The 18,066-nt window shown below is 40.5% G+C and overlaps 2 protein-coding genes across 3 annotated transcripts; both read right to left on the bottom strand.

Moving 5' to 3' along the window:
- Positions 1–44: 44 nt before the first annotated feature.
- LOC148883105 (elongation factor 1-alpha) lies at positions 45–3,237 on the bottom strand. Its single transcript, XM_088986909.1, has 8 exons — positions 3,081–3,237; positions 2,296–2,450; positions 1,874–2,053; positions 1,453–1,749; positions 1,226–1,376; positions 897–1,153; positions 574–808; positions 45–504 (listed from the first exon to the last, which is right to left on the bottom strand). The coding sequence occupies exons 2-8, from the start codon at positions 2,437–2,439 to the stop codon at positions 383–385; spliced, it is 1,386 nt and encodes a 461-aa protein (XP_088843035.1). The 5' UTR covers positions 2,440–2,450; positions 3,081–3,237; the 3' UTR covers positions 45–382.
- Positions 3,238–7,243: 4,006 nt separating this feature from the next.
- LOC148883104 (sialin) lies at positions 7,244–18,013 on the bottom strand. 2 transcript variants are annotated; one of them, XM_089023159.1, is made up of 11 exons: positions 17,879–18,013; positions 14,532–14,688; positions 13,927–14,144; positions 12,757–12,990; positions 12,486–12,660; positions 11,578–11,696; positions 11,327–11,488; positions 10,238–10,370; positions 9,999–10,146; positions 8,846–8,936; positions 7,244–7,843 (listed from the first exon to the last, which is right to left on the bottom strand). In XM_089023159.1, exons 2-11 carry the CDS (start codon positions 14,668–14,670, stop codon positions 7,682–7,684), a joined length of 1,581 nt encoding a protein of 526 aa, XP_088879285.1. In that variant the 5' UTR covers positions 14,671–14,688; positions 17,879–18,013; the 3' UTR covers positions 7,244–7,681. The 2 variants fall into 2 exon arrangements, with proteins under 2 accessions (XP_088879285.1, XP_088879283.1); XM_089023157.1 differs by having other exon boundaries at positions 7,244–7,838.
- Positions 18,014–18,066: the final 53 nt, after the last annotated feature.

Here is an 18,066-nt window from a genome sequence, read left to right as displayed (position 1 = left end):
GAAATCCCACTCAGTTGAGCAGAAAAACAAGTTTAGAAGCGGTCTCCATTTTTTTTTCCAAATAGATTTTTATTAGTTACCAGCAGCTTTCATTTCCAATCCAATTTTGTGGCATTTGAACATCCAATATACACCTGCTAAACCTTTTCAAAACGTTTAAGAGGCACCGTCATGTGATTTTTGGGTGACTGACAAGAGCTGCAAAGCTCCTTTTTTTCCTGCGAAAACTTTTGCGATGAGTTTTAATCAGCATAAGCCAGTCCTTGAGCAGAGAGCTGTGCCTCAAAGATGATCCGGGGTGGGGCGGCGAGGAGGGTGGAGGAGAAGGGGTGGCTAGCTGCTGTCGCCACACGTCCCCTTGCTGGATGTCCTGCACGACCATTCATTTCTTCTTCTGGGCCTTCTCTGCGGCCTTTGTTGTCTTCCCGCTCACTTCCTTGGTCTCCACAGTCTTGATGACACCGACGGCCACCGTCTGCCTCATGTCACGCACGGCAAAGCGACCTGAGGGAAATATGGGAGAAACGTTACATTATGAAAACAGGTCTTACCGGATTGTTTACGAGAGCTCACCAAGGGGAGGGTAAGAAGAGAAGGGCTCCACCACCATGGGCTTTTGGGGGATCATCTTGACAATGGCGGCATCTCCGGATTTGACAAACTTGGGGTTGTCCTCAAGCTTCTTGCCGGAACGACGGTCGATCTTCTCAATGAGCTCCTTGAACTTGCATGCGATGTGAGCGGTGTGGCAGTCCAGCACGGGGGCGTAACCCTCATTGATCTGGCCCGGGTGGTTCAGGATAATGACCTAAAAAGGAATATTTATTTTTTAAAGTTACAATAAAATACAACCGGCCAGATCAGGTTCAATCACAAAATCAGGATCGCTTGCTTACCTGCGCATTGAAGTTATCGGCACCCTTGGGTGGGTCGTTCTTGGTGTCGCCTGCGACGTAACCGCGACGGATCTCCTTGACGGACACGTTCTTGACGTTGAAGCCGACGTTGTCGCCGGGAACGGCTTCGACGAGGGACTCGTGGTGCATCTCCACGGATTTGACCTCAGTGGTCAGGTTGGTGGGAGCGAAGGTGACGACCATGCCGGGTTTCAGGACACCAGTTTCCACACGGCCCACGGGTACTGTTCCGATACCTGAACAGACGGGGTTGTTGGTCACTACTATTCAATTAAGGACTGAAAGTAAAATATCTTGACGGTTCTTACCTCCAATTTTGTAGACATCCTGCAGGGGAAGGCGGAGGGCCTTGTCCGTGGGACGTGAGGGGGGGAGGATGGCATCCAAAGCCTCCAGCAGAGTGGTGCCATTGGCATTGCCCTCCTTGCGCTCAACTTTCCAGCCCTTGAACCAGCCCATCTAACAAAGACCAAAACAAATGTTAAATTCCCATTCACGGTTATCGACAAATCAACATGTAGGAGCCGCTTATCACCTTGTCACTGGTCTCCAGCATGTTATCTCCATGCCACCCAGAGATAGGGACGAAAGCAACAGTGGCGGGGTTGTATCCGATCTTTTTGATGTAGGTGCTGACTTCCTTTTGGATTTCCTCAAAACGCTTCTGGCTGTAGGGGGGTTCGGTGGAGTCCATCTTGTTAACTCCAACGATGAGCTGCTTCACACCCAGGGTGAAAGCCAACAGGGCGTGCTCACGGGTTTGTCCGTTCTTGGAGATTCCAGCCTCAAACTCGCCGACGCCGGCAGCGACGATCAGCACGGCGCAGTCGGCCTGGAATTTATTCAAATGAATTGTCAATGTCATGTAACAAATGTACATCTATTAGCCATCGAGCTAGATAGCTCTCTATCTAGCTACATGTGTGGCTTTTGTTGGCATTTTTTTCCTCCATTACCTGAGATGTGCCAGTGATCATGTTCTTGATGAAGTCTCTGTGTCCAGGGGCATCAATAATGGTCACGTAATACTTGCTGGTCTCAAACTTCCACAGAGCAATGTCAATGGTGATACCACGTTCACGCTCTGCCTTCAGCTTGTCCAGAACCCAGGCGTACTTGAAGGAACCCTTGCCCATCTGAGAATAAAATATTACAAAAAAAATTAGTTCGATTATTTTAGACCACATTAAAAATAAAAGCACTTTTAAGCCGGAACGAATTTTCTACACATCTTGTAATGTCGTTGTGGTTGCGCATGCGCAGAAACGGACACGCCCTTTTGCCGACAGCTCAGCGAGGACCACGCTGTGGCCGCCATTTTGAAAGATTGCAGTAAACTGCGGCGTTTTTTTTTTTTTTAAGAAAAACAAAATCTTACCTCGGCGGCCTCCTTCTCGAACTTTTCAATTGTTCTCTTGTCGATACCACCGCACTTGTAGATCAAGTGACCGGTGGAGGTGGACTTGCCGGAGTCGACGTGGCCGATGACCACGATATTAATGTGGGTCTTTTCCTTGGCCATTGTTGTAGTTTCTATTAAGATAAATAAAGGTGTTATTAAACGAAAGTGTTTTTTTTCTTAAGCGCGTGTAACATTTACTTGTGAATTTTAGTTAGGAGTAAAACCACGTGTTGAGGGTAGTAGGAATTTCTTGCTACAACGCGCTGGTATCATAAGGCCAAACTCGATTGCTAGCTAGCTGTTAGCATGATGCTGTTAGGCCTCCGCAGGGGCACAGGCCGAACCAGACACGTGTTTCAAATACCACGCCGGAATTTTTAATTTCAAATACAAATATATTCTGAACGTCTTCTGATCTAGAAGGGGAAGTGTATCAGTCTTCGAGATTTAGAGCCCGAGTAAAGAAATGAGCGGCCATTTTAGGACACTCCCTTTGTCCTTCTTGGAATCAAAGTCCGACAAGCCAAGTACAAGCTACTTTAAAACCAATTCCGAATCATAAGACACGTTGGATAAGAAACAAAATGAATAGAAACGTTCGTGCAAGTCATTTTTTTAGAATATACATGTCGCTTATTGCATAACACGGCGTTAGGGTACTACAAAAAAACGCGCAGATAACGGTTTCGTCAGGGCACTGATGGGAGGATGCTATGGAAAAGACGGCTTCTATTATAAAGAATTAGAAAATGGCTACTTACCGGTGTTTCTGGGTTTTCGCGGCCAAAGCTGCTGCCCCTTGCCAGGTAACAGAAAGAGAACTCAAATCCTTCGTCATTCAGCTTTTATACCTTCTGTGATTTCCGGTCACCCTCCCCATTCTGCCTCCAGGCGAGCAAATCAAATTGCGTTGTGTTGATATGATGTCACGACGCACGAAACGTAAATGATGCGATGCCCGGATGTTGTACCATGGCGTTCACTTCTAAGAGTTCACGACGAGAAACATGTTGGGTTGTAATTTGGGCTGAAAATGGCCCTTGGCATCAAGGGATTTTATCCATAAATCATATTTATAAACGCATATTTTACCATATGGAATAATATTTATAAACGCATAATTTACCATAAGGAGGCCAAAGAGATAAAACACATCGCACTACCTCAGTCAAAGTCAAGCTGATAAAACTACCTTAGCATCATTGTTAAAAAAATGTCGACCAATTACATTTCAACACATTAATAATAAAAATAAGAAATGTAATTATTAAAAGAGAAAATGGGCAGCAGGATATGTAGGTGAAGAAGTGTGTAGTACTCATAAAATCTACAGTGATACATTTAGTTAGTTCCATTCATTTATCCTCACAAGGGTTGTAAAAATTTATAAAGTACGTATACGCAACTGTTTTCATAGAACTCAATTGAAATGTCTCTAAGAGGGTTTTGGGGGGATGAAAACTACAAATTATGTGGTTGCGCAAGTTTGCACACCCTCCTATGACTGCCAATCTGGTTGTGTTCAGAATTCACTGATCACATTTAAACTCCTAACATTGTCAATTTTGTTTACACCGATTCCTATTTGGAACAGTTATTTCCAAAATGAAGAAAAAACATCCAACAACACACAGTATTTGAACACGGGCATGTAAACTTTTATATCCACTAGCTAACCAATACTCTTATGTGAACAAAAGGTACACAATAGGTTGTTGTACGTTTGAATTTTATCTCAAAGTGATGACATCACTGCGGATGAAATTTGCATTGGAATGGATTTTCAGCTGCTTTCACTGTGCGCTCGTTGACTTTTACGGGTTGCCTTGATTGGGTTTGAGGCGGAGTGAATCGTTGTTAATGGCGATTTGTCATTCAAATCTCCCGCCAGGATGGTTTAGGCCCATGTTTCTGGTGGTTGACCCCGGGGGGGATTCTTGTGAGAGTGTGCGGGGGAGACTGGTTTTTCATGTTTTGATACTTACTGTATCATGTTCCATACTGGCAAATGCTCATCTGCACTGTCATTGCAAGTTTACTTTACACTCTAGATATTAAAAAGTGTTCACCCTCCCTCTTCGATTGCCAGGTGTTTGTGATATTAAAAAAAATGACACTTGCAAAATAAAACTATGACAAAATAATAAATCGTAGAGCCTAAAAAATAAGGATAATTCTGAATTCAGAATCAATCAAGCACATTCAAGCTAAAACCGAGTGGCCTGTCCACCATTTTAAGTGCAAATGATGAACATCTGCATAGGTGCTTTAAAAGGCGGAGCAATCTTTTGAGACGTGAACACACACGTTAAGGAAATTCAGGCTCATCATCACCCCTCCGCTCCCCCCGAGGCGGGTTGTGGCGCGTGGTAAAAAATGTGAGTCAAGAAGCCGACTTGCAGATGAATCACTAGTCTGAACGGTTGTTATGGTAACAGAGGAGATGGGAAGTAACTGCTGACTGAAAGACAGAGACGGACGGGCGGGGCTGGAATATTGACAATAGAGAGTAACAATCGACATTTAATCACACTATTCTATGTAGACTGTTGCTAACAATGTCAAACAGGTACACATTTGATCAAATATGTGTTAGATAAATGTATCTAAATCTTCTGAGTGATAAATTACCATAGAAGATTACAGAATGAATACAGTTCAAATGTAAGAAATGGCAAATGGATTTCAGAATTCGGTCCTTGTAATACTTTCATGGTGGATCCAAACGGAATTAGGGTGCAAGAAGCATGTGTTATGCAAACAGCATCTGGAACAGTTTATGCAAATAAGGTGCGTTTGCAACAGTCGTACAGTGGGACCTTGGCTTACGAACTTAATTGGTTCCCAGACAGAGTGTGTAAGGCGAAAAGTGTGTATCTCAAAAATTAATTTCCCATCGGAAACCATTAAAATGAGAATAATCCGTTCCCAGCTCCCCATAAAACATAATTTTCTACTAAATAAGCCTTGATATTACACAAAATATACATTATTTTATGTATAATAAATGTGATATGGTATTATAATTACAAAAATAAACTGTACTGCATAATACAGTTGTTTTATTGACCTTTGTGATGGTCGTTGATGGCTTGATGGAATGGAGTGGCCGCTTACATGAGCATGAAACACTTGAGGAACGTAGCCTTCTTCTTTCACCATCTTGAGGAATGATCCCTTGGAGGTGCTTTCTCTGTGATAATTTTATCTCGTGCTTCATCAATTGTGATCTGTTTAGCTGGGTTGATAGCTTTTTGCATCAAGTGTACAGATGACTTGTGCGGGTTATTTGTGGAGCCTGATTGATGGGATATTTTAACCTTCCAGTCTACACTCTGCTTTTGTATTATCAAAGTTGAAACAAGTCTAAATTTCACTATTTTCTATCCATTTTCTAACTTTTTTTTCTTTTATTTTTCACTTTTGTTTTTTGGTTTAAAACTCTGTCATCTCCCTTTTGTGTGTGTTTTCTCTCTCTGTACTCCCCCATGCGCCAAGGTGTAAGAAAGCGAACAACAAACGAATACAAATCTAGCCAAGATATTTGGTTTTGTTCTCAGAAGAGTCAAGGTGTGTGTTGTTGTCTTTCTGTTGGTATGACAAGCCTCTACCCTGAGGCATTTTGGGATTGTCAGAACAATCCCTGAAACTCAACTGACGAGTGAAACAACTCAGCATGACAACTTCTTGACCTCTGCTTATAATAATCAAAGGTACATGCATTCATACCATTTGACCCAGAAAAAAGTACAGTATTTGCCCCAAATGATTTCCACCAAAACATATTGTAAATAAATAAGATATTTTAAAAAAAAACATATTATCATCAAGATCAGAGAGAGCAAACACGTCCTATTTTAATATTGCATTTCCCATTGTTGTCACATTAGAAAGCCCAAACTTGTTTTGGCATTTAAAAAAAGAACTTTCAAACATCGTAAAAAGTCAAAACTAAGCGAGTTGATTGGTATTTAAAAACAAGCATTAGTAAAACAAATTCAGTTAAAAAGAGATTTGAACGATGTAAACAGGAGGGAAACATTTTGTAAACGATACGACTATGACGTCAGAACTACTTCCGGGTTGACGGTCATCAACCGGCTGATGCAAACGACGGCAACCGTGAAGCAATGTTACTAAAAATCGCGAACAAAACGTTTGGTTGTTTTTATAATTATTTAGTTTTTTCGATGATAAAATATTAATTGAGGCGACCCCTTGAAGGGAAAAGCCGAAAGGAAAAGAAGAAGAGAGACATTCGTGTACACCGAGAGTATTATGTCACCACTCCGTTTTCACGGTTTTACTTCTGTACCTTCGCCTTATTTTATAAATGGTAATAAAAATATGTAAATGCCAAATTATTGCAGATACCGAATGATTTATAATTGTGGTATATTTGTACCGTTTATATTTTAAATTCAAGCGGAAATATTTAGGTCGTTGTTGCTCGCCGTTTAGACTTTTCTAGTGCCCTCTGCTGGCCGTAAATAAAAAGACGTATGTTTGTATTCGGGGTTTCACAGTCCAATAATTAAACATTGTCTAGCATCTTTTAACTTGAATAAATTAAGGATGCCGAAAAGTAATGCGTTGTGTTATTTATTCATTGACGCTGAATAGTCAAAGTCAAGTCAAAGTCAGCTTTATTGCTGAATAGCTCCTGGAATAGAAAATTAACACATAATGGTACAAATGTAAGGAATGCTTCATTTTAAAAAAAAATCGGAATTTCCATTATTTTTTTTCCTTCTATAACAACATACAAATAGAGTACATGAAAATAGTGACAAATTCAACCTAGCGTGAGTGACAAGTAAAATAAATATATAAACATGTGCTTTAACGTTATTTTGTTTAATTCCCTCCTAAAAGGTTGCCATAAAAAAACACAATATGATTAAAAACTATAACATTTTGGCTGTTTTTGGGGGGGGGGGGCTGTATATGTGCGTGTGTTTAAAAAGTGCTTCATTTGGTCATTTGGTTTGATCAAAACAAGCCTTTACAACTGTAACAGTAGTTTTTTTTTTCACAAAACGATTAAAATCATACAAATCCAAGATATTAAGCTTATTTTTTTTATGTAAGTAACATTCATTCATGATAACGGTAATTCGAGCATTTTCGCCTGCGCCTTTCATGCACAAGTAACCCAAGTGACTACTGTACTCCTATTTTCTACCTGTCTAACTCACCTCCTCGCATCAGACCAACCGGTGCGTAAATGTTGAATATAAAAACAGTACGACTATAAAACAATCAAAATAAAAACAATCCTGAATATCCCATTTCAAAATAAAAGATTGGAATCGTAATCCTATATGCTACTGCTGCTATTTAAGTGCCCAATCTCCCCCATTTAAGCAGACCTGGTCCTTTTCCGCTCGTCCACCTTGGCTTCGTCCTCCGGGATGGCCCAGGATTGAACCACACCGCTTCCGAATAGCAAGTAGAAAATGGCGCCGCAGATGTTGACGATGGCCGAAACCCAGAAGACTTTTCTCCAGCCCTCCATGCTATGCTGACGGGTGAAAATGTCAAGAATGACATGACATGAAACGAAGGAATTTAATTTTAGCAGTGATGTACAGTGTAACATTCCTTTACGCATAACAGCGCCGAAATGTTTGATGTTATTCGGTTTTATGTGGAGTAAAGGTAGCATGATAAGCATCTGTGTGGTTTCTTTGCGAGGGAAATTCAATTGTGATTAAAAAAAAAAAAAAGCATAAGCAAAGAAGTCACGGCTTGGAATTGAAGCGGATTTATGCGGGACAGGAGATGTGAGACAATCGTTTTTCGTCAATGGATGCTACAGCTTCGTGTTAGCTTTCAACATTTAGCTTGTGGTTGACGTGCACATTCCACCATGACGCCCCTGATCCATTGCTGAAAAGGATGCTTTGATTCCTCTACTCTTTCATCTAGAACTGCTTCATGACACAAAGAGGGCACAGCAAGTGCTGAAGAATCAATGACTCTCTGTCTTTGTGTTGTCATATTATTTATTTTATTTTTTGAGTAGCTACCTTTCCAGCAGCTCCTGTATTTTGTTTTCCTACTTCTTTCTTTCCTTTCATAACTTTGTTGCTGTGTTAGTGAATGCTGGCGCGAATGGCTGCCGCTGCTCACCCACAAAATAAAACAAAAGTTCTTATCCCGTGACTGTAAAGTGTCCTTGAGAGTTTTGAAAGGCGCTTAGAAATCAAATGTATTATTATTATCATTATCATCATTCATATCATCATATCATTGTCTGGACAGTAGGGATATATATATATATAGGCCCTAAACGACCAGTAAGACTTTAGTTTGCTGACGAAGCTTCTTGGATAAGAAGCGAAACGTCCGACACCTTCAAAGAAGTACAGATGACGGCTGAAGAAACCTTTTCATCCATTATCATTATTATAATCATTATCATTACATCATCATCATCACTATAATCATCATATTATTATGATTATTATGATTACTACATTCTCCAGGAGGACAAGCGAGAGACTAGGGAGGTTTGTCTTACATCTTTGGTGAAATAACCCACCACAATGGGGGCAATGATTCCGGGAATGGTCCCGAAGGTGTTGGTGATTCCCAGGAGAAACCCAGCGTACCTGCAGGGCGAAAAATGCATACACGATTCAGAAAGGCAAAAAGAATAATGATGTACTCATTGTATGATAACAGCTTCAGATGTTGCTAAAGCGCTATATAAATCAATATGTAATGTATTGTACAGCGATAACTTGGCTTACGAACTTAATTGGTTCCCAGACAGAGTGTGTAAGGTAAAAAAGTGTGTATCCCAAAAATTAATTTCCCATAGGAAACCATTAAAATGAGAATAAACCGTTCCCGGGTCCCGCTAAAACGGAATTTTCTACTTTCTAATTTTCTAAGCTTTAAAACTACACAAAATATACCTTATTTTTATTGTATTTTATGTATTTTATGTATAATAAATGTTTTATTTACCTTTGTGATGGTCGTTGTTGGCTTGATGGAATGGAGTGGCCGGTTTCATCAGCATTAAACACTTGGTGAGGAACGTAGCCTTCTTTTTTCACCATCTTGAGAAATGATCTCTTGTAGGTGCTTTCTCTGCGATAATTTTATCTAGTTCCTCATCAATTATGTTCTGTTTAGCTGGGTTGATAGCTTTTTGCATCAAGTGTACAGATGGCTTGTGCGGGTTATTTGTGGAGCCTGATTGATGGGAATTTTAACCTTACAGTCTACACTCTGCCTTTGAACTATCAAAGTTGAAACTAGTCCAAATTTCACTGTTTTCTATCGATGTTGTCACTCTGTCGTCTGCCTGTCTCTTTAATGTTTAAACCACCTCCCCTCACTGCTGCGTTCTTGACCAATCACGTGGCTTTAACCGAAGACTGGGGGCGGGGAATAGAGGACCAAAACAAGCCGGCTGCCATTTTCTTGTTAGGAGAACGGGCTCGTTCGTCAATGACACATCACTCATTTTGGCAGCTCCGGGTGTATCCCGAAAAATAGTTCGTATGCTAAGGTAAAATGTTCATAAATTTAACGTTCGTAAACCGAAACGTTCGTAACCCAACGGGTTCGTAAACTGAGGTATCACTGTATTGTATTGTATTGTATTGATAAAAAAAAAAAAAAAGACTAATAGCATAGTTGCGCATCATCGGCAAGCCCACCGTGGGGCGATGTCGATCTGGTTCATGAAGACCCCAGCCCCGCTGGCGCCTCCAGTGGCCGAAGTGAGCGTGAAGAACGCGATGGTGAGCACGTGGCTGCAGCCTGAGTAAGACACCGCCAGAAGGAAAGCGGCAGGTAACAACAAGCCTGTCGAAATATGAAGTCAGTAAAATGATTCACGTCACACCGTGTTTCCATCAATCTGGATCGGAGCTCACGGATAGGTTACGGGACTTGCCTGTGAGCGTGAACAGTTTCCGTACGGTAGTGATCCGGAATACTTTCCTTTCTATGAGGTAGTCGGCCGCAAAGCCTGCCAACGTGGCGCACAGCCATGCCGCTAGGTAGGGCAGAGATGAAAGGAAGCCGTCCTGCAGATCGGGTGGGCGGGTAATATGGGAGAAGAATTGCAAACAAGTCATTTATCACCAACAAAACGGAAAAACAAGTCACCAACATGCTTACAGTGCGATTGATTAACTTATTCACTGCCAGACATGTACAAAAATGTGTCCACTCTAGTGCCAGGGTTTTTGTCATATTCACTTGAATTCCAGGACACACAGAATATTGAGTTTTAGGACTACATCAACATTCAATTCAGCATTAAAAAAAACTTAGACTCTCTTCTTTCATCAGAAAAAAAGTTAATTCCTAAATTATATGGGTGTGGAGTTATCGGAGCTTGAAATGAGGGTGGTTGTCCAAAATACAATGCAGTACACATGTATTGGGTTTTTATAGTGCGAAATGGACACCAGCTGTACAAAAGGCAAATGCTGGCCCCTCCTGAGAAGTAAAAATATTGCCAGAGGTCTGACCAGTGCTTTATCTGTCACGATTTGCAAGGTGGTGGTGGTGGTGGAACCCAAAAAAGTAGGTAGGAGGTAGGAGCAGGGTCTATTTGACAAATTGTATTAAATAAAGTCAGTCGGAACAAAATCACAAATAACAAAGTAATGAGAACAAAAAGGTTCAAAGTAGCAAACAAAACCAGAAGTCAAACATGACAAGGTGAAACAAACCAGACAGGGTGAAACAAAACAATGACCCAACACTGAATGGTCGTGCCGGGAGTCCTTTAAACTGCCACTGGTTAAAACGACCAACACCTGTGCCACTGCAGGCGGGGCCGACAGCGCCACCCGTAGATCACAAACCGAAACCTGAACAAATTCCTGAACGGCGCTCCACGTCATAGTTTCAATTCCCGAATACATTCATGAATGGCAGTGAATGAGTTAACTCATCGACTAGTTCATCGACTTAGCGCTATAGCTAACACAAGCTAGTTAGTGAGTGCGGAAGATAGGAGGTCCCAACCCACCGACTGAAGGTCAAAGTGCAGCATGTTGTTCCAGTAGGTGGGCAGGGAGGTGAGCTGTATGTAGAATGACCAATTGGAGCACATCTGGGTGACGATAATGGCCCACAACGGCACCGACGTCACCATACTCAACACGGGCACGGACCATCCGTGACTGCTTCCCTAAATATCCCACACGTGTTGTACATGTGAGTTGAAGAAATTCCTTTTCCACTAACGTGCCTTTATTTCATCCCAAGTCTGACATTTACCTGATGTCCGATGGAGGTGATGATGTAATTTTTTTCTTCTTCGCTGATTCGCCGATGGGTGCGGGGGTCATCCGATACGAGGAGGAACCAAAGGATAGCCCAGAGGCAACCGGCACCCCCTGAATAAGAAAAAAAAAACACACACAAAAACCATTGAAGCGATGTGTGTGTGTGTGTGTGTTTGTATGACTAGTTTTGTGAGGACCACTAACATTTTTTACCATACGTAGTGAGGACATTTTGACAAGTGAGGACCTTTTGGCCGGTCCTCACAAGTGTTTCATTCTAAGAGGGTCTATATATGCGTCTGTTAAAGTTTCAGAAAGGTCCTCACAAATTCACCCAAAATGATTTTTTTTGGTGTGTATTTTAATTTCACTTGGATACACACACTTTTTACTCACGGTGTGTGTGTGTTTATGTGTGTGTGTGTGTGTGTGTGTGTGTGTGTGTGTGTGTGTGTGTGTGTGTGTGTGTGTGTGTGTGTGTGTGTGTTTATGTGTGTGTGTGTTTATGTGTGTGTGTGTGTGGTTAATGAGAGGAAAAAGTTCATACCACAAAAAGTAAAACGATATTTTAACCAAATTCACTACAGAGTTGAGGACTTTGAATGTACCATTCGGAAACCTCACTCCTGCTGTTATTTCAGTTTCAAGCCCACTTTTTATTTCTTTGTTTTGAAAGAAGTTGAAGTGGGAAAATGGGGTGACATTTAGTGTTCAAATGTAACACTAGTTCTTCTCTAAACTTATCAGCAACGGTGGTCCTCACTCCTTATCTGGAGTTATCCGGACTTCACAAAAACCGTTGAAACAGGAATGTGTGTGTGTGTGTGTATACAGTAATCACTTGTTTTTCATGATGAAACTATTATTATCATTATTATCATTATCATCATGATAGTTCACCGCAGAGGTAGAAGACAGCAGGCCAGCCCAATGCTTGGCAGATGTATCCGGTGAGCGGCATAGCCAGGAAGGCACCAAAGTTGGAGCCGCTGCCCGACAGTGACATCAGGCGAGAGCGCTCCAAGGGCGGAGCCCAATGGGCCCACATGGTCATCAAGGCCGGGAATGTCACGCCCTGCCATCACAAACGAAAACAACACGTAAACATTCTTTTTTTTTTTTTTTTTTAATCGCCACGAATAAACGAACAACCATAATGATCATAACTGACCTCACCCACTCCCTCCAACGCTCGTAAGGCAAACAGCCAGTAAGGTCCCCACTTGGCCGCCAGAGGCGTGAGGAGTGTGAGGGCGGCTGTGCCCAGCACCCCTAAACCTAGAAAGACGCTACCACCGTACCGTCCCGACAGGTAACCTCCTGGGATCTGTGTGCACAGGTAGCCAAAAAAGAAGGCCCCTAATAGCCAGCCCTGAGTCTCTGCATCCCACGGGTACTGCGGCGTCTGAATACGGAGGGTTAAAAAGTAGTATTTTATTTTAAAAAATACATACAGTGCTATGATAATTAAAATATGGGCATATACAGTGATACCTTGGCTTACGAACTTAATTGGTTCCCAGACAGAGTGCAAAAAGTGTGTATCCCAAAAATGAATTTCCCATAGGGAACCATCAAAATGAGAATAATCCGTTCCCAGGTCACAATAAAACATAATTTTCTACTCTCTAATTTTCTAAGACTTAAAACTACACCAAATATACTTTATTTTATGTATAATAAATGTGGGATGGTATTATAATTAAGGTAATAAAATGTACAGTATAACAAAGTCGTTTCATTTATCTTTGTGATGGTCGTTGATGGTTTGATGGAATGGAATGGCCGCTTTCATCAGCATTAAACACTAGATGAGGAACGTAGCCTTCTTCTTTCACCATTTTGAGGAATAATCCCTTGCAGGTGCTTTCTCTGCGATAATTTTACCTAGTTCCTCATCAATTGTGTTCTGTTTAGCTGGGTTGGTCGCTTTTTGCATCAACTGTACAGATGGCTTGTGCGGGTTGTTTCTGGAGCCTGATTGATGGGATATTTTAACCTTGCAGTCTACACTCTGCCTTTGAACTATTAAAGTTGAAACTCACTGTCGTCTGCCTGTCTCTTTAATGTTTAAACCACCTCCCCTCACTGCTGCATTCTTGACCAATCACGTGGCTTTAACGGAAGACTGGGGCCGGGGAATAGAGGACCAAAACAAGCTGGCTGCCGTTTTTGTTGTTAGAAGACACATCACTCATCGTGTGTATCCCGAACAAAGTTTGTATGCCAAGGTAAAATGTTCATAAATTTAACATTCGTAAACCGGAAAGTTCGTAAGCCAAGGTATCAGTGTACACTGTAAATAGACTGCCATGGCAACATTTTGATCTTCAGTCTTTACCCCTTCAGGCTGCTCAAGCGGCTGACTGGTGTTGTCCGAGCGACTAGGGAGCGGACACGTGGGCACCTTGGAGCTGTTGAACCCTGGGATGGTCTCGCTGGTGTTGACCATGGCCACCATGGCTACGCTGAGGTTGACCCGAAGCCCGTAGACCACGGCGATGCCCATAAACATCATGATGGCCAAGTTCAAGCGGGCCGAGCAGCATAGTGGAGGAACTGTGAAAGGAGCAAAATTAAAATTATTATTTAAAATATTATTAAAATATTAAGAAAATATATATATTATTAAAAATAAAAATAAAAATAAAAATAAAAACAAAAATAAAAATAAAAATAAAAATAAAAATAAAAATTTAAAATTTAAAATTTAAAATTTAAAATTTAAAATTTAAAATTTAAAAAAATAAAATAAAAATAAAAATAAAAATAAAAATAAAAATAAAAATAAAAATAAAAATAAAAATAAAAATAAAATAAAATTCCACCACTCTTTTACCACTCAAAATAAAGCCACTTTAATCCAAAATACAATTTCCACAAAATTATTTGTTTCGATGTTGGGCTGCACATTCATCTTGGATTAAAAAAAAAAAGCAAACCCACTTGGAACATCTTGAAGGAGCGGCTCATTGTCTTCAGATTCTTCCACCGGTGCGGAATTGATGGAGTAGTTGCCATTTGGATGGGCCATGGCGGCCTGTTGAGCATGGAGGCGTGAAGGAGAATGGAAACATTGAACCATAGTGGGCCTGCGTGTGAGCTGAAACAATAACGGAGGGGTGGAGGGGACATTGAAGAGTCAGCAAAAGGATGTCAGCTGAACACATGACGGTGGAAAACATGCAAACCAATCAAAATTGGACACCGTGTATTCTTGTATTTTTGTTATTTGGATAAATGAAAATAAATATATCTTCATGTATGTTGCAAATGTTCCCATTGTGGGACTATTAAATGCTTTCTGGTTCTGATGCATTATTATTATGATTTTTTTTTTTTGCAAAAACAAGAAATAGTACCTTAAAAAAAATAGTCAAATTCAAGAAGGAAGCTTTTTCTGTGGTTTGCCTTATGACAGACTTACCAACCAAATTTGCTGCTGCGACAGAAAGGAAAAAAATACCACCCCACTCGCCCGCCCCCCCAAAAAAATGTCTGGAAAAATGGACAAAAAGTTAAAATATGAAACTTGTCAGTCTTTTCCGGCATGGGTTCTTGAGTCTTTTTTTTTATTCAGCAAGCCTATTAACTTTAAGCAAGCCTACCAAACATAATTTGACAAAGGATTTCAAGCTGTGCTAGCTATCAAACCACTTTTTGAATGATTACCCTGAAAGGACAACCGACGTCTCCGGACAAGTTATGTCCATAATTTGTAAAGTTACTTCAAATGACTTCTACTGTGCGTATTTTACAAATATTCCACGGCATATAACTATATTTTACGTTTTAAGACTTGCGCTGAATATTCAGGAAGTCTTGTTTTTGAGTTGGTGACGAGTCCGTACGTGACGTCACTAAAGGAACACTCCTGACCGAAAATGTCAATGTATTTTGCTCTACTTTGGTCTGAAAACCTCGTGTTGCACCCAAAAGCTGCCAGAAGAGGGTGTCCAAGCTCCATGGAAGGAATTTATCAGCCTGTGGAAACGGGCTGATTCATTCCTCACAGGAGCTGGTCGCTATTTTTCTGCCTCTTTTCTGGGACGCTACATTGCAGTCCAGATGCCTCAAAATGACACGGAATAAATTCTTTAATCGATTCCAAACATGTATGCTTTCCTCTTTAGAACTATTTTAATCATATTCATAACTGGATGTGTAACAAGAAAGCATATTCTCCGAATATGAAGCCATTGTTTTGATTCTCCGGCAATGCAAGACGTCTTGGCATGACGTCACAAACAATGGGGCGGGACCTTCTGAAACTCACCATTTCCGAGGTTATTTTGAAGTAGTTTTGGGACACTTTAAGTCATTTTTATCAGTGTTTTGCATTTGACTAAAAATATCAGCGTGCATGTTTTGGGTATTTTAGATGCTATAAAACATTTTTCTGATGTCAGTTAGGAAACAAAAAAATGGTGTCGGTTGTCCTTTAAGTCTAAATTTGCCACATGCACGTCTCCTTAAGATTGCGGCTTGCAAAGACATTAATGCATATCAAATTTCACTTGAAGTCAAATCACCGAGCACCTTTTGTTTGTTGTAATTGGAAAGGTGCAGGAGCAAATAGAGCTACTTTCCAGTCATGTGCTGGCATGTCTGAAAGTGGTCTGACCAGATCTGACAAAGATCCTACGAAGATGAGGTGCTTTTTGTCAATTTTTCTGTGTACAAAGTGTGATACCCCCCCCCCCCCCCCCCAGTTTGCTTTCCCCCGAAGCAGGTCATAAAGACGATTAGATATCGCTAATTTCATAACAGGCATGTGAAGTTCACCGGTGAAGTTCATGGAAGCGTGGCAGTTCGCTAGAAGGACAAAGGCCATTTTGAAGCTGCGGCTATGATTTAATACAACAAAAACAGAAAACCCATTTTTGTCTTCTGCACTATAATGACGCGTTGGGTCATTTGATCATATATCAGCCTTGCAAGATTATTAGCTGACTGTCATTTGATTTTTACACATCAGAACTAATGAAGCTAGAGTAAATAATCAATCACTAGTGTCACAAATGACATATATCAAAAAGATCCAGAAGTACTCTTAACAATATTCGTAAAATACAGTAAAGTCTCGTTATATCGATATCGGATATATCGATAGTCCCGGTTATATCGATACTGTTTCTATGCACGCACGGAGAAAATTACATACAAACAGGGTCGAATATATCGATAGTCCCGGTTATATCGATATTTTTTCGGACTCTCTTGGATATCGATATAACGAGACTTTACTGTAATTTCAGAATCTCTTGAATGTGGCTGATCGCTGTGAAATAGGGTGAAATGGAAAGTCCTACAAATAACTCAAAAAAAAAATTAATACTCACTCTTTGCTTGTTCTTGATAATGCTAGAGTAGCCTCTAACTCAGACAAAATCTTTGTTCTAGAAACCTGGCCAATAAAGATGATTCTGATTTTGATAAACACACATCTGGCATATCCAGAAATAACATTATGAATATTTTTTTTCTGCAAATACCCATGCATAGATCGTAAGGACACATTGTCCGATGCAGTTAGTGATGATGATAAGCAACATTATTGGAAATAAACAAAAGCAGTAAAGAGACAAATCAAAGGCAGGCCAAAAAAGTGCCCACTTATGCCTGCTAGTTCTGCTGCTTTTGGTTCCTGTTGTTGTGACTTTTGGGTTGTCCGAAGATACCATCTGGGCAAGCAATTTTTTAACTAAGTTGATTGAAATTATATGGCATGTCCATTTTCCGAGGGAAAGAGGATTTCAGATACATAATCATGATTTTGAGAAGCCTAGTCAGGAACAATTGAATAGGCATAGTGCATTTGATTCATTCCTGGGAGCCAAATGTACAGATTTTGCATTGTACTGCCATAATAAAAAAAATACACCTAAATATATAGTAACGCATAGATTTAATCCTATTGGCAACTTTTAAATGATTATTGTGGGCCTGCTTGAAAGCCAATGTATTTTACTCAGGCAAGATGTCAGACCACCTCAAACAAAGGTCCTTTTGCCTTGATTTGAAAACAACCATGGTTTTCATGCTAATGTTTTGATAACCAAATCATACAAGCCGCTATCGTGACATTTGAGAGGGGCTTAAAAAAACATGACTTCATAAATATTGCACGTTCAAATTATTCATTTTTCATCATTGTGATCGTGCCTGGTTTCATTTAGTCGGAAAAAAACATAGATACAATTCTTGTAGCTAATGTATCAAAAACCTGCCGATGCTTTCGCCATTAAATTATTTTGAACGATGACAAATGGAAATAAAATATCCTTACTCACCTTGGTGTTCGTTGTAATTTTCCCAAAAAAGAATATACCGGTAAACTTTCAGATGCGCAGTTTCTCCTCGTCGTTCTGTGAAAACATTTTAATTTCGGCTGCTGTTTTTGGTCACCTGAAGGAAGTCACATGAACGATGACGTACAAGTAGTTTTGCGGAAGTGTAGATCTTTAAACTGTTAGGACTA

Source organism: Hippocampus bargibanti, linkage group LG20, assembly GCF_051943395.1.
Source record: "Hippocampus bargibanti isolate YZ-2025 linkage group LG20, ASM5194339v1, whole genome shotgun sequence".
Taxonomy (NCBI): domain Eukaryota; kingdom Metazoa; phylum Chordata; class Actinopteri; order Syngnathiformes; family Syngnathidae; genus Hippocampus; species Hippocampus bargibanti.
The sequence above is the reverse complement of the archived record's forward strand: the minus strand, read 5'-3'. Positions and strand labels throughout refer to the sequence as shown.